The 12,339-nt window shown below is 39.8% G+C and overlaps 2 protein-coding genes and 1 long non-coding RNA gene across 3 annotated transcripts; all 3 read right to left on the bottom strand.

Annotated features, from left to right (window-relative positions):
* Positions 1–1,854: 1,854 nt before the first annotated feature.
* LOC131952614 (uncharacterized) lies at positions 1,855–5,262 on the bottom strand. Its single transcript, XM_059315360.1, has 3 exons — positions 4,360–5,262; positions 3,361–3,474; positions 1,855–2,483 (listed from the first exon to the last, which is right to left on the bottom strand). The coding sequence occupies exons 1-3, from the start codon at positions 5,067–5,069 to the stop codon at positions 2,345–2,347; spliced, it is 963 nt and encodes a 320-aa protein (XP_059171343.1). The 5' UTR covers positions 5,070–5,262; the 3' UTR covers positions 1,855–2,344.
* Positions 5,263–5,722: 460 nt separating this feature from the next.
* Positions 5,723–7,627, bottom strand: LOC131952609 (circumsporozoite protein-like). The gene is made up of 3 exons (XM_059315355.1): positions 7,624–7,627; positions 6,458–7,162; positions 5,723–5,751 (listed from the first exon to the last, which is right to left on the bottom strand). Exons 1-3 carry the CDS (start codon positions 7,625–7,627, stop codon positions 5,723–5,725), a joined length of 738 nt encoding a protein of 245 aa, XP_059171338.1.
* A 767-nt stretch (positions 7,628–8,394) lies between these two features.
* Positions 8,395–11,517, bottom strand: LOC131952602 (uncharacterized). Its single transcript, XR_009388551.1, has 3 exons — positions 11,342–11,517; positions 9,940–10,053; positions 8,395–9,023 (listed from the first exon to the last, which is right to left on the bottom strand). It is a non-coding gene; the product is annotated as an uncharacterized LOC131952602 (long non-coding RNA).
* Positions 11,518–12,339: the final 822 nt, after the last annotated feature.

Below are 12,339 nucleotides of genomic sequence, written 5' to 3'. Positions count from 1 at the left end.
ACATAAAACTAGCATTACATAAAAATCACATCAAATGCAAATAGCAACTTTAGCTACACATATCCTGTAAAAACAAATTGTTTGACTTAAAACATTGTAACTATAATGAGGTGTTAATTTGAATAATTTGACCGATTTTAATAGATTTTCTTGAATCTGTAAAGCCGTTTAGTTGAAAGAACTGAACTGAATACAAACATTCTTAGTCTGTGTTATGAATAGACCGGTTATCTGATCTTAGATGGTCTGTTTGTCTCCCCTTTCTCTGTGTATATTCGACAAGATTTTATTGTTATTTAATATTTTTGCTGTATACAACCTACTTGTTATATTTTTATTTTGTCATGGAGGAACAGAAATCTTGTCACTGACGTTAGATATACTAACAAGTTGAGATGTAGGTAAATTAAGAGACGGATGTATGAATTAGGGCAATGATTTAACATACAAAATGTATGACTGAAGTTTATGTTTATGTTTAGACAGTTCTAATCTGTTGATTTCTTGAGACAAAAATGTCTAGTGCCTTTATATGTTGATGGGTTCAAAAATGAAATTACATCCACATTTTACATAGGAAATAATCAAGGTTAATGTCATTTTTTAAATACGTAGATGTTTATTATGCTTAAATTTTAGTAAAATTTTAAAGAGTAGAAAAGATAAATTTGTCTAAATTAATTAACTATTTTTAGAAGAGTTTTATTTGTATTATATTTTTTTCTATAATATTTAATTAACTATTTTTAGAAGAGTTTTATTTGTATTATATTTTTTTCTATAATATTTTCTATTTTTGGCCTGAAAATTAAAGATATTTGGTAGTGTGGAAAGCATAATATGTGGTATACTTGTTTTATTAAATGGGAGAGTTGATTTGAAAGAAACGGTTTTCAGTTTATTAAAGACAGTTGAATGGGAATTTTTTATTTATGTAATACGGCATTAAGGCAACATTTAATTTTTCTTGGTACTGAATTATAGCAAACAAAAGCAAACGAGCTTGAAACATATTTTACCTTATTATTTAAAAAAAATTTTTTTTGTAAACTAAACGTTTATTTAGTGCCAAATATTCTGTAAGTATTTTTGTCGTATTTTAATTTGTGATGACGAACGAAACCACGTGATTGTGACGTGATGCGTAATGATGAGCACACAATAATCCTTCAATAATCCTTCAAGCGATATTTGAAGTTTGTAGACATTTAGTTCGGAGTCGGGGCAGAATTTTAGTGCGAAGTTTGGAACAGAAAATATTTCGTGTAGCCGTTCTCACAAATGATGTTATATAATCTCAGTTTTTTTCCCCAGGTAACTTTCCAGTACGTTTAGCGTACTCACTTAAATATTAAGCTAGAGTATAATTTGAATATTTGTTTGCTAGAAAGTTTAAACTATTTTTGTAAACTATTTTATCTACTTAAACATCAATGTTCTATTGTCTTCTGTTTTCGTTAATTATAGTTGCCGGCAACACTACATTTTGTTAGAAAGTTACACATTATTTCAAAAACACTAAATCTGTTAGAGTTTTACAAATTCTTGTGAAAAAAAAATGTTTGAAAGTTACATATTCTTGTAACAATAGCGTGTAAATATATCGTTGATATACTCGGATATTTTAAATGAAAGATTTTAGCATTCATGTATTACACTTCACTTTTGTCAGTAATAAAACATGCGAAAATCTATGGTGGACATTTTATTTTCTTACAGAACAGCAACCATAACTTATGCTGGGGGTAGGGAGAGGGGGGGGGGGGGGCGTGGCTGAGACTAAAGTTGGACGGAGAAGGGGTGGGGAGAGGGGTGACGGTGGGAGAAGTATGGTAGTGGTTGATGATTGTGTGGGGGATGTGTGTCACGTGTGTGGACATGTGGAATTGGTAGGAATATATGTGGTAGTGTGGGGGTATGTGGAAGATATGTGTGGTTTGTGTGGAGGTCATCTTAGTACGGTGTGTCGGTGTGTGTGGGGTTCATGTATGGGGGTATGGGGGTATGCCTAATGGTCATGTGTGGTAGTGTGGGTGTGCGAGTGGACGTGTGTGATTAGGTGGGGGACATATGTGGTATGTGGGGGACGTTTGGTCATGCTTGGGTAACATGCGTGGTAGTATGTTGTCATATGTGGTAGTATAGGGGGATACATGGGGGTCATGTTTTTAATATGGGGCTATGTGTGGGATGTGTTGGGTTCATGTGTGGTTGTGTGGTTTATGTGTGGGATTAATAAAACTGTAAACAACCAGATAACAAAGCAATGATCCGTGTGTGTATATTTTTAACAAGACATCAATCAAGAACGATAATCAATTCACTTGCTACACAAGCAGGGGAACTAACTGAATGTACATGCGCAATATCCGGGTACTTTGAAGAACTTGAAGGTGACCAACTGACCGGCCTCTGGGGGGTGGATGGCCAGAACTTGACTGACGTAAACTTGCTGGCAGTCGCCAGGGCACTGGCCAGTTTTTCTAGGGGCAGATACAGGCAGAGGGTTAAACTAGGGGCAGATACAGGCAGAGGGTTAAACTAGGGGCAGATACAGGCAGAGGGTTAAACTAGGGACAGATACAGGCAGAGGGTTAAGGGCAGATACAGGCAGAGGGTTAAGGGCAGATAATGGCAGAGGGTTAAACTAGGGGCAGACACAGGCAGAGGGTTAAAATAGGAGCAGATACAGGCAGAGGGTTAAAATAGGAGCAGACACAGGCAGAGGGTTAAAATACGGGCAGATACAGGCAGAGGGTTAAAATACGGGCAGATACAGGCAGAGGGTTAAAATAGGAGCAGATACAGGCAGAGGGTTAAAATAGGAGCAGACACAGACAGAGGGTTAAAATACGGGCAGATACAGGCAGAGGGTTAAAATACGGGCAGATACAGGCAGAGGGTTAAAATACGGGCAGATACAGGCAGAGGGTTAAAATACGGGCAGATACAGGCAGAGGGTTAAAATAGGGGCAGATACAGGCAGAGGGTTAAAATAGGGGCAGATACAGGCAGAGGGTTAAAATACGGGCAGATACAGACAGAGGGTTAAAATAAGGGCAGATACAGGCAGAGGGTTAAAATAGGGGCAGATACAGGCAGAGGGTTAAACTAGGGGCAGATGCAGCATAGAATTAAACTAGGACAGATACAGGAATAAATTTAAAATAGGGACAAATAAAACTAGCCCTGTGTTAAAACTAGTCATACTTGTATGTTAAACCAAGCCCACCTGTGTTAAACCTAGGCCATCTGTATGTTTAACCTAGCCTACCTGTATGTTAAACCTAGCCCCACCTGTGTTAAACCAAGCCCACCTGTATGTTAAACCAAGCCCACCTGTAAGTTAAACCCACTCACCTGCAGAGACCGTGACGGATGAACTGATACGACCCTGCCGTGTCCCTCTGAGCGATGGTACGGCTAACCCCAAAGTAATCGGTCAGTGTGGAGTTGACGAAAAACACTTCCTCGCTATAGCAAGAGAAGGGGGGGAGAGGGGGGGGGCAAGGTAATCAAGTTTGACATGATCCGGTATTTTTACTTTAGGACTTATAGGACTATAAAACTTATAAGTAGATCTAGGCGATAACAGAGTAATAGAAATGTTACAAATTTGTAACAGCGATGTAATAAAATTGTTATAATTATAGCTGTAACAGATGGAGCAAATATGTAACAGCGATGTAATAAAATTGTTATAAATATAGATGTAACAGATGGAGCAAATATGTAACAGAGATAAAACACAGATATAACAAATATTTTGACAAGTTGTAACAAAGATGTAACAAAAATCAAACAAAAATATAGCAGCAGTGTAACAAAGATGTAACAAAGATGTAAAAAAGATGTAAAAAAGATGTAACAAAGATGAAACAAAGATGTAACAAAAAGAATATAGCAGCAGTGTAACAAAGATGTAACAAAGATGTAATAAAGATGTAACAAAGATGTAACAAAGATGTAACAATGATGTAACAAAGATGTAACAAAGATGTAACAAGGATGTAACAAAGATGTAACAAGGAAGTAACAAAGATGTAACAAGGAAGTAACAAAGATGTAACAAAGATGTAACAAAGATGTAACAAAGATGTAACAATGATGTAACAAAGATGTAACAAAGATGTAACAAGGATGTAACAAAGATGTAACAAAGATGTAACAAAGAAGTAAAAAAGATGTAACAAAGATGTAACAAAGATGTAACAAGGATGTAACAAAGATGTAACAAAGATGTAACAAAGATGTAACAAGGAAGTAAAAAAGATGTAACAAAGATGTAACAAAGATGTAACAAAGATGTAACAAAGATGTAACAAAGATGTAACAAAGATGTAACAACAGGTGACTCACGTCTGACAGCAGATGTTTGGAACTAGCCCAGGTCGACTGCTGTAGCTTGACCCTTGACCCCCACCACCAATGTCGCCATAGTTCTCAGTTACAGGCTTTTGGTTGTTGCCATAGTTACCAGATGCGTAGCCATTGGCGCCATAGTTACTAGATCCGTAACCACTGTTGCCATAGTTACTAGGTCCATAACCGCTGTTGCCATAGTTACTAGATCCGTAACCACTGTTGCCATAGTTACTAGATCCGTAACCACTGTTGCCATAGTTACTAGATCCGTAACCACTGTTGCCATAGTTGCCGAAGCCGTAACCACTGTTGCCATAGTTACCAGACCCACTCTTACGGTTCTGATTAACCTGATCGAACCAGGTCACTGGCCTGTTTGTGTCCCGGGTCATCTTGACCCCGATAAACTTCCCGTTCTGGTCAAACAGGTGCTCGGCAGACTCCGGTATGACGTCAGGCAAGTTTGGGCTAGCTGCCACCATGTCCGGTGCTCCAGCCTCCCGTCTGACGTCACACATGGCCTCCATACATCGGTCTCTGGTGGCGAAGGAAATCCCAGACAGGAAGCGATGAATTGTTCGCAGCTCGTCCTCCCTCCACTGCCCGGGGAGAGGGTAGGAAGGTTTGTAAACAATGTTAAACCCGAGACAAACGGACCCAGCCACAGCCAGAAGTAGCTGGTGATACAACCATGGTGTCACCATTTCTGTGTCACCAGTTACAAGCGTGCACGCAAAAGTTTAAACGTTACCTGTAATGTAAACAATGTCTGAATGACCTGTAACACACTACAGTTCGCTGTGCTGAAAACAGTGTGTAAAACACGACGTGTGACACACTACGAGTAACTGTGTTTACACGGCTGTGTTGAAAACAGTGTGTAAAACACGACGTGTGACACACTACGAGTAGCTGTGTTGACACGGAGATCTGTGTGTTGATTCTGCTCCTGTCCCTCTGATCACAATGATCTTTATACACACAACCCGGATGCTCCAGATCTTTGAAATCAAACCAACGTTTCCTCCGCCCCAAGGCACATAATGTTGTGACACCATGCTATAAATAGAACATGCCGATCACTCCCGATTTCAACAGAAAACAATCGGAAAATCCGCGCCTCAGGATTGAAGATAACAATCAACAATTCAATTTGGAAGTTTTTTTCTTAGAGCGGACTGAATTAAAAATGGTTTGTAATACTTTAATTCTGTGGTTATGTCACCCTAACCCCACCTATTTTTCCGACGAAAAGCATTGGTCAATGAATGAGTATTTTTATACAAGGTCTAAAATAACTCTTCACATTTTATAACACTAAACAGCTAAGTGATCTCCCTTGCATGCATTAAACCGTTCATAAGCTTCTTCTGAGACGGAAAGATGCTAAGGAAGCAAATCCAAATGAAAAGAAATCACAGTCGCTTAATTAAGGTTGACATGTAATACTTAATTGTTTTGGAGAAAACCCTTTCCAGCATTACAGTAAAGAAAGAAGACGAAATTCATAAGAACTACAATACTTGATATGAAAGACCTATGCCCATGTGATGCATTATTACTCCGGGTAAGAGATATGGTTTTTGTATCCACTGACTTTCATGTATGATGTTTTAGTCCTATTGGATTTTTTTTTGCGTGAATAAGATTTTCATTAAAAAATAAAATAAGAAACTTATTATATTTTAAGAAACTTTTCAAGTATAAAGTATTAAGTATAAAGTTTCAAGTATTACATTTCAAGTGTAAAGAATCATGTATCAAGTTTCAAGTATAAAGTTTTAAATATACCTAATATTTTTAGGCATTGGTTCTGTAGTCACAGCTGGTTTGGGGTCAAGACTAGGGTTGGGGTCACTATTTGGTTTGGGGTCACGACTAGGGTTGGGGTCACTATTAGGTTTGGGGTCACGACTAGGGTTGGGGTCACGACTAGGGTTGGGGTCACTATTAGGTTTGGGGTCACGACTAGGGTTGGGGTCACTATTAGGTTTGGGGTTACGACTAGGGTTGGGGTCACGACTAGGGTTGGGGTCACTATTAGGTTTGGGGTCACGACTAGGGTTGGGGTCACTATTAGGTTTGGGGTTACGACTAGGGTTGGGGTCACGACTAGGGTTGGGGTCACTATTAGGTTTGAGGTCACGACTAGGGTTGGGGTCACTATTAGGTTTGGGGTCACGACTAGGGTTGGGGTCACGACTAGGGTTGGGGTCACTATTAGGTTTGGGGTCACGACTAGGGTTGGGGTCACGACTAGGGTTGGGGTCACTATTAGGTTTGGGGTCACGACTAGGGTTGGGGTCACTATTAGGTTTGGGGTTACGACTAGGGTTGGGGTCACGACTAGGGTTGGGGTCACTATTAGGTTTGAGGTCACGACTAGGGTTGGGGTCACTATTAGGTTTGGGGTCACGACTAGGGTTGGGGTCACGACTAGGGTTGGGGTCACTATTAGGTTTGGGGTCACTATTAGGTTTGAGGTCACGACTAGGGTTGGGGTCACTATTAGGTTTGGGGTCACGACTAGGGTTGGGGTCACTATTAGGTTTGAGGTCACGACTAGGGTTGGGGTCACTATTAGGTTTGGGGTCACGACTAGGGTTGGGGTCACGACTAGGGTTGGGGTCACTATTAGGTTTGGGGTCACTATTAGGTTTGAGGTCACGACTAGGGTTGGGGTCACTATTAGGTTTGGGGTCACGACTAGGGTTGGGGTCACGACTAGGGTTGGGGTCACTATTAGGGTTGGGGTCACGACTAGGGTTGGGGTCAAGGTTAGGATTGGGGGTCAGGACTGGGGTTGGGGTCACGACTAGGGTTGGGGGTCAGGACTGGGGTTGGGGATTACGACAGGGGTCGGGGTGGGATGTGTGAGAAAGCTAATGAAACAAAACAGGTTAAAACCCTGGTTCCTGCAGGGGTTAACTGTTATCAAATCAACAAGTTTATTTACATTAGCTGTACAGAAAAATTACGTATGTTTTGAAGATTTTTAATATAACAGCAGTGGCAAAACTTTTGAAAGATAAAATAAAACAGTTCCATTATGTAAGCAACAGAGTAGGGGAGGTAACCGAGACTTTTATTGAAAACAAACAATTACTTAAGTTCTCTCCCTTTACTAGCCCTGTTGATTAAAGACACCAGCATAAAATCTGAATTTCCACCCCTTCTCTTCCTGCCCATCTGCCCCACCCCCTTTTCACTCAACGTGGACGTCAACCTAAACGTAATAGTCCTCTTAACAATACTTACTCATGCTAATTCTATAACATGTTGAGTGTATCTGTACACGACGATGCCGTTTTCGCTCTTACGTGGTTTATTCTCATCGTGAATGTATGTCGCTATAAACTAGTCTCTAATGTAACGTTCTAACATATATTTTTTTTACAAGAATTTGTAAAACTCTAACAGATTTAGGGTTTTTTAAATAATGTGTAACTTTCTAATAAAATGTAGTGTTGCCGGCAACTATAATTAACGAAAACAGAAGACAATAGAACATTGATGTTTAAGTAGATAAAATAGTTTACAAAAATAGTTTAAACTTTCTAGCAAACAAAAATTTAAATTATACTCTAGCTTAATATTTAAGTGAGTACGCTAAACGTACTGGAAAGTTACCTGGGGAAAAAAACTGAGATTATATAACATCATTTGTTAGAAAGTTACACATTATTTAAAAAACCCTAAATCTGTTAGAGTTTTACAAATTCTTGTAAAAAAAAAATATGTTAGAACGTTACATATTCTTGTAACAATAGCGTGTAAATATATCGTTGATATACTCGGATATTTTAAATGAAAGATTTTAGCATTCATGTATTACACTTCACTTTTGTCAGTAATAAAACATGCGAAAATCTATGGTGGACATTTTATTTTCTTACAGAACAGCAACCATAACTTATGCTGGGGGTAGGGAGAGGGGGGGGGGCGTGGCTGAGACTAAAGTTGGACGGAGAAGGGGTGGGGAGAGGGGTGACGGTGGGAGAAGTATGGTAGTGGTTGATGATTGTGTGGGGGATGTGTGTCACGTGTGTGGACATGTGGAATTGGTAGGAATATATGTGGTAGTGTGGGGGTATGTGGAAGATATGTGTGGTTTGTGTGGAGGTCATCTTAGTACGGTGTGTCGGTGTGTGTGGGGTTCATGTATGGGGGTATGGGGGTATGCCTAATGGTCATGTGTGGTAGTGTGGGTGTGCGAGTGGACGTGTGTGATTAGGTGGGGGACATATGTGGTATGTGGGGGACGTTTGGTCATGCTTGGGTAACATGCGTGGTAGTATGTTGTCATATGTGGTAGTATAGGGGGATACATGGGGGTCATGTTTTTAATATGGGGCTATGTGTGGGATGTGTTGGGTTCATGTGTGGTTGTGTGGTTTATGTGTGGGATTAATAAAACTGTAAACAACCAGATAACAAAGCAATGATCCGTGTGTGTATATTTTTAACAAGACATCAATCAAGAACGATAATCAATTCACTTGCTACACAAGCAGGGGAACTAACTGAATGTACATGCGCAATATCCGGGTACTTTGAAGAACTTGAAGGTGACCAACTGACCGGCCTCTGGGGGGTGGATGGCCAGAACTTGACTGACGTAAACTTGCTGGCAGTCGCCAGGGCACTGGCCAGTTTTTCTAGGGGCAGATACAGGCAGAGGGTTAAACTAGGGGCAGATACAGGCAGAGGGTTAAACTAGGGGCAGATACAGGCAGAGGGTTAAGGGCAGATACAGGCAGAGGGTTAAGGGCAGATAATGGCAGAGGGTTAAACTAGGGGCAGACACAGGCAGAGGGTTAAAATAGGAGCAGATACACGCAGAGGGTTAAAATAGGAGCAGACACAGGCAGAGGGTTAAAATACGGGCAGATACAGGCAGAGGGTTAAAATACGGGCAGATACAGGCAGAGGGTTAAAATGCGGGCAGATACAGGCAGAGGGTTAAAATAGGAGCAGATACAGGCAGAGGGTTAAAATAGGAGCAGACACAGACAGAGGGTTAAAATACGGGCAGATACAGGCAGAGGGTTAAAATACGGGCAGATACAGGCAGAGGGTTAAAATACGGGCAGATACAGGCAGAGGGTTAAAATAGGGGCAGATACAGGCAGAGGGTTAAAATAGGGGCAGATACAGGCAGAGGGTTAAAATACGGGCAGATACAGACAGAGGGTTAAAATAAGGGCAGATACAGGCAGAGGGTTAAAATAGGGGCAGATACAGGCAGAGGGTTAAACTAGGGGCAGATGCAGCATAGAATTAAACTAGGACAGATACAGGAATAAATTTAAAATAGGGACAAATAAAACTAGCCCTGTGTTAAAACTAGTCATACTTGTATGTTAAACCAAGCCCACCTGTGTTAAACCTAGCCCACCTGTATGTTAAACCTAGGCCATCTGTATGTTTAACCTAGCCTACCTGTATGTTAAACCTTGCCCACCTGTATGTTAAACCTATCCCATCTGTATGTTTAACCTAGCCCTACCTGTATGTTAAACCTAGCCCACCTGTATGTTAAACCAAGCCCACCTGTAAGTTAAACCCACTCACCTGCAGAGACCGTGACGGATGAACTGATATGACCCCGCCGTGTCCCTCTGAGCGATGGTACGGCTAACCCCAAAGTAATCGGTCAGTGTGGAGTTGACGAAAAACACTTCCTCGCTATAGCAAGAGAAAGGTGGGAAGGGGGGGGGGGGGGCAAGGTAATCAAGTTTTACTCGATCCGGTATTTTTACCTTAGGACTTATAGGACTATATAAGTAGATCTAGAGACGATAACAGAGTGATAGAAATGTTAGAAATATGTAACAGCGATGTAATAAAATTGTTATGAATATAGATGTAACAGCGATGTAATAAAATTGTTATGAATATAGATGTAACAGCGATGTAATAAAATTGTTATAAATATATAGATGTAACAGCGATGTAATAAAATTGTTATGAATATAGATGTAACAGCGATGTAATAAAATTGTTATGAATATAGATGTAACAGCGATGTAATAAAATTGTTATGAATATAGATGTAACAGCGATGTAATAAAATTGTTATGAATATAGATGTAACAGCGATGTAATAAAATTGTTATGAATATAGATGTAACAGCGATGTAATAAAATTGTTATGAATATAGATGTAACAGCGATGTAATAAAATTGTTATGAATATAGATGTAACAGCGATGTAATAAAATTGTTATGAATATAGATGTAACAGCGATGTAATAAAATTGTTATGAATATAGATGTAACAGCGATGTAATAAAATTGTTATGAATATAGATGTAACAGCGATGTAATAAAATTATTATGAATATAGATGTAACAGCGATGTAATAAAATTATTATGAATATAGATGTAACAGCGATGTAATAAAATTGTTATGAATATAGATGTAACAGCGATGTAATAAAATTATTATGAATATAGATGTAACAGCGATGTAATAACATTATTATGAATATAGATGTAACAGCGATGTAATAAAATTGTTATGAATATAGATGTAACAGCGATGTAATAAAATTGTTATGAATATAGATGTAACAGCGATATAATAAAATTGTTATGAATATAGATGTAACAGCGATGTAATAAAATTATTATGAATATAGATGTAACAGCGATGTAATAAAATTGTTATGAATATAGATGTAACAGATGGAGCAAATATGTTACAGGGATATAACACAGATATAAACAAATATTTTAAAAAGTTGTAACAAAAATGTAACAAAAATCAAACAAAAATCAAACAAAAATATAGCAGCAGTGTAACAAAGATGTAACAAAAATGTAACAAAGATGTAACAAAGATGTAACAAAGATGAACAAAGATGTAACAAAGATGTAACAAAGATGTAACAAAGATGTAACAAAGATGTAACAAAGATGTAACAAAGATATAAGAGAGATATAACAAAGATGCAACAACATATGACTCACGTCTGACAGCAGATGTTTGGAACTAGACCAGGTCGGCTGCTGTAGCTTGACCCTTGACCCCCACCACCAATGTCGCCATAGTTCTCAGTTACAGGCTTTTGGTTGTTGCCATAGTTACCAGATGCGTAGCCATTGGCGCCATAGTTACTAGATCCGTAACCACTGTTGCCATAGTTACTAGATCCGTAACCACTGTTGCCATAGTTACTTGCTTCGTAACCGCTGTTGCCATAGTTACTAGATCCGTAACCACTGTTGCCATAGTTACCAGATCCATAACCACTATTGCCATAGTTGCCGAAGCCGTAACCACTGTTGCCATAGTTACCAAACCCACTCTTACGGTTCTGATTAACCTGATCGAACCAGGTCACTGGCCTGTTTGTGTCCCGGGTCATTTTGACCCCGATAAACTTCCCGTTCTGGTCAAACAGGTGCTCGGCAGACTCCGGTATGACGTCAGGCAAGTTTGGGCTAGCTGCCACCATGTCCGGTGCTCCAGCCTCCCGTCTGACGTCACACATGGCCTCCATACATCGGTCTCTGGTGGCGAAGGAAATCCCAGACAGGAAGCGATGAATTGTTCGCAGCTCGTCCTCCCTCCACTGCCCGGGGAGGGGGTAGGAAGGTTTGTAAACAATGTTAAACCCGAGACAAACGGACCCAGCCACAGCCAGAAGTAGCTGGTGATACAACCATGGTGTCACCATTTCTGTGTCACCAGTTACAAGCGTGCACGCAAAAGTTTAAACGTTACCTGTAATGTAAACAATGTCTGAATGACCTGTAACACACTACAGTTCGCTGTGCTGAAAACAGTGTGTAAAACACGACGTGTGACACACTACGAGTAACTGTGTTTACACGGCTGTGTTGAAAACAGTGTGTAAAACACGACGTGTGACACACTACGAGTAGCTGTGTTGACACGGCGATCTGTGTGTTGATTCTGCTCCTGTCCCTCTGATCACAATGATCTTTATACACACAACCCGGAT

This window comes from Physella acuta, unplaced genomic scaffold (assembly GCF_028476545.2).
Source record: "Physella acuta isolate Inbredline_101_S28 unplaced genomic scaffold, ASM2847654v3 ptg000880l, whole genome shotgun sequence".
Classification (NCBI taxonomy): Eukaryota; Metazoa; Mollusca; class Gastropoda; family Physidae; genus Physella; species Physella acuta.
This window is presented reverse-complemented; position numbering and strand designations above follow the sequence as displayed.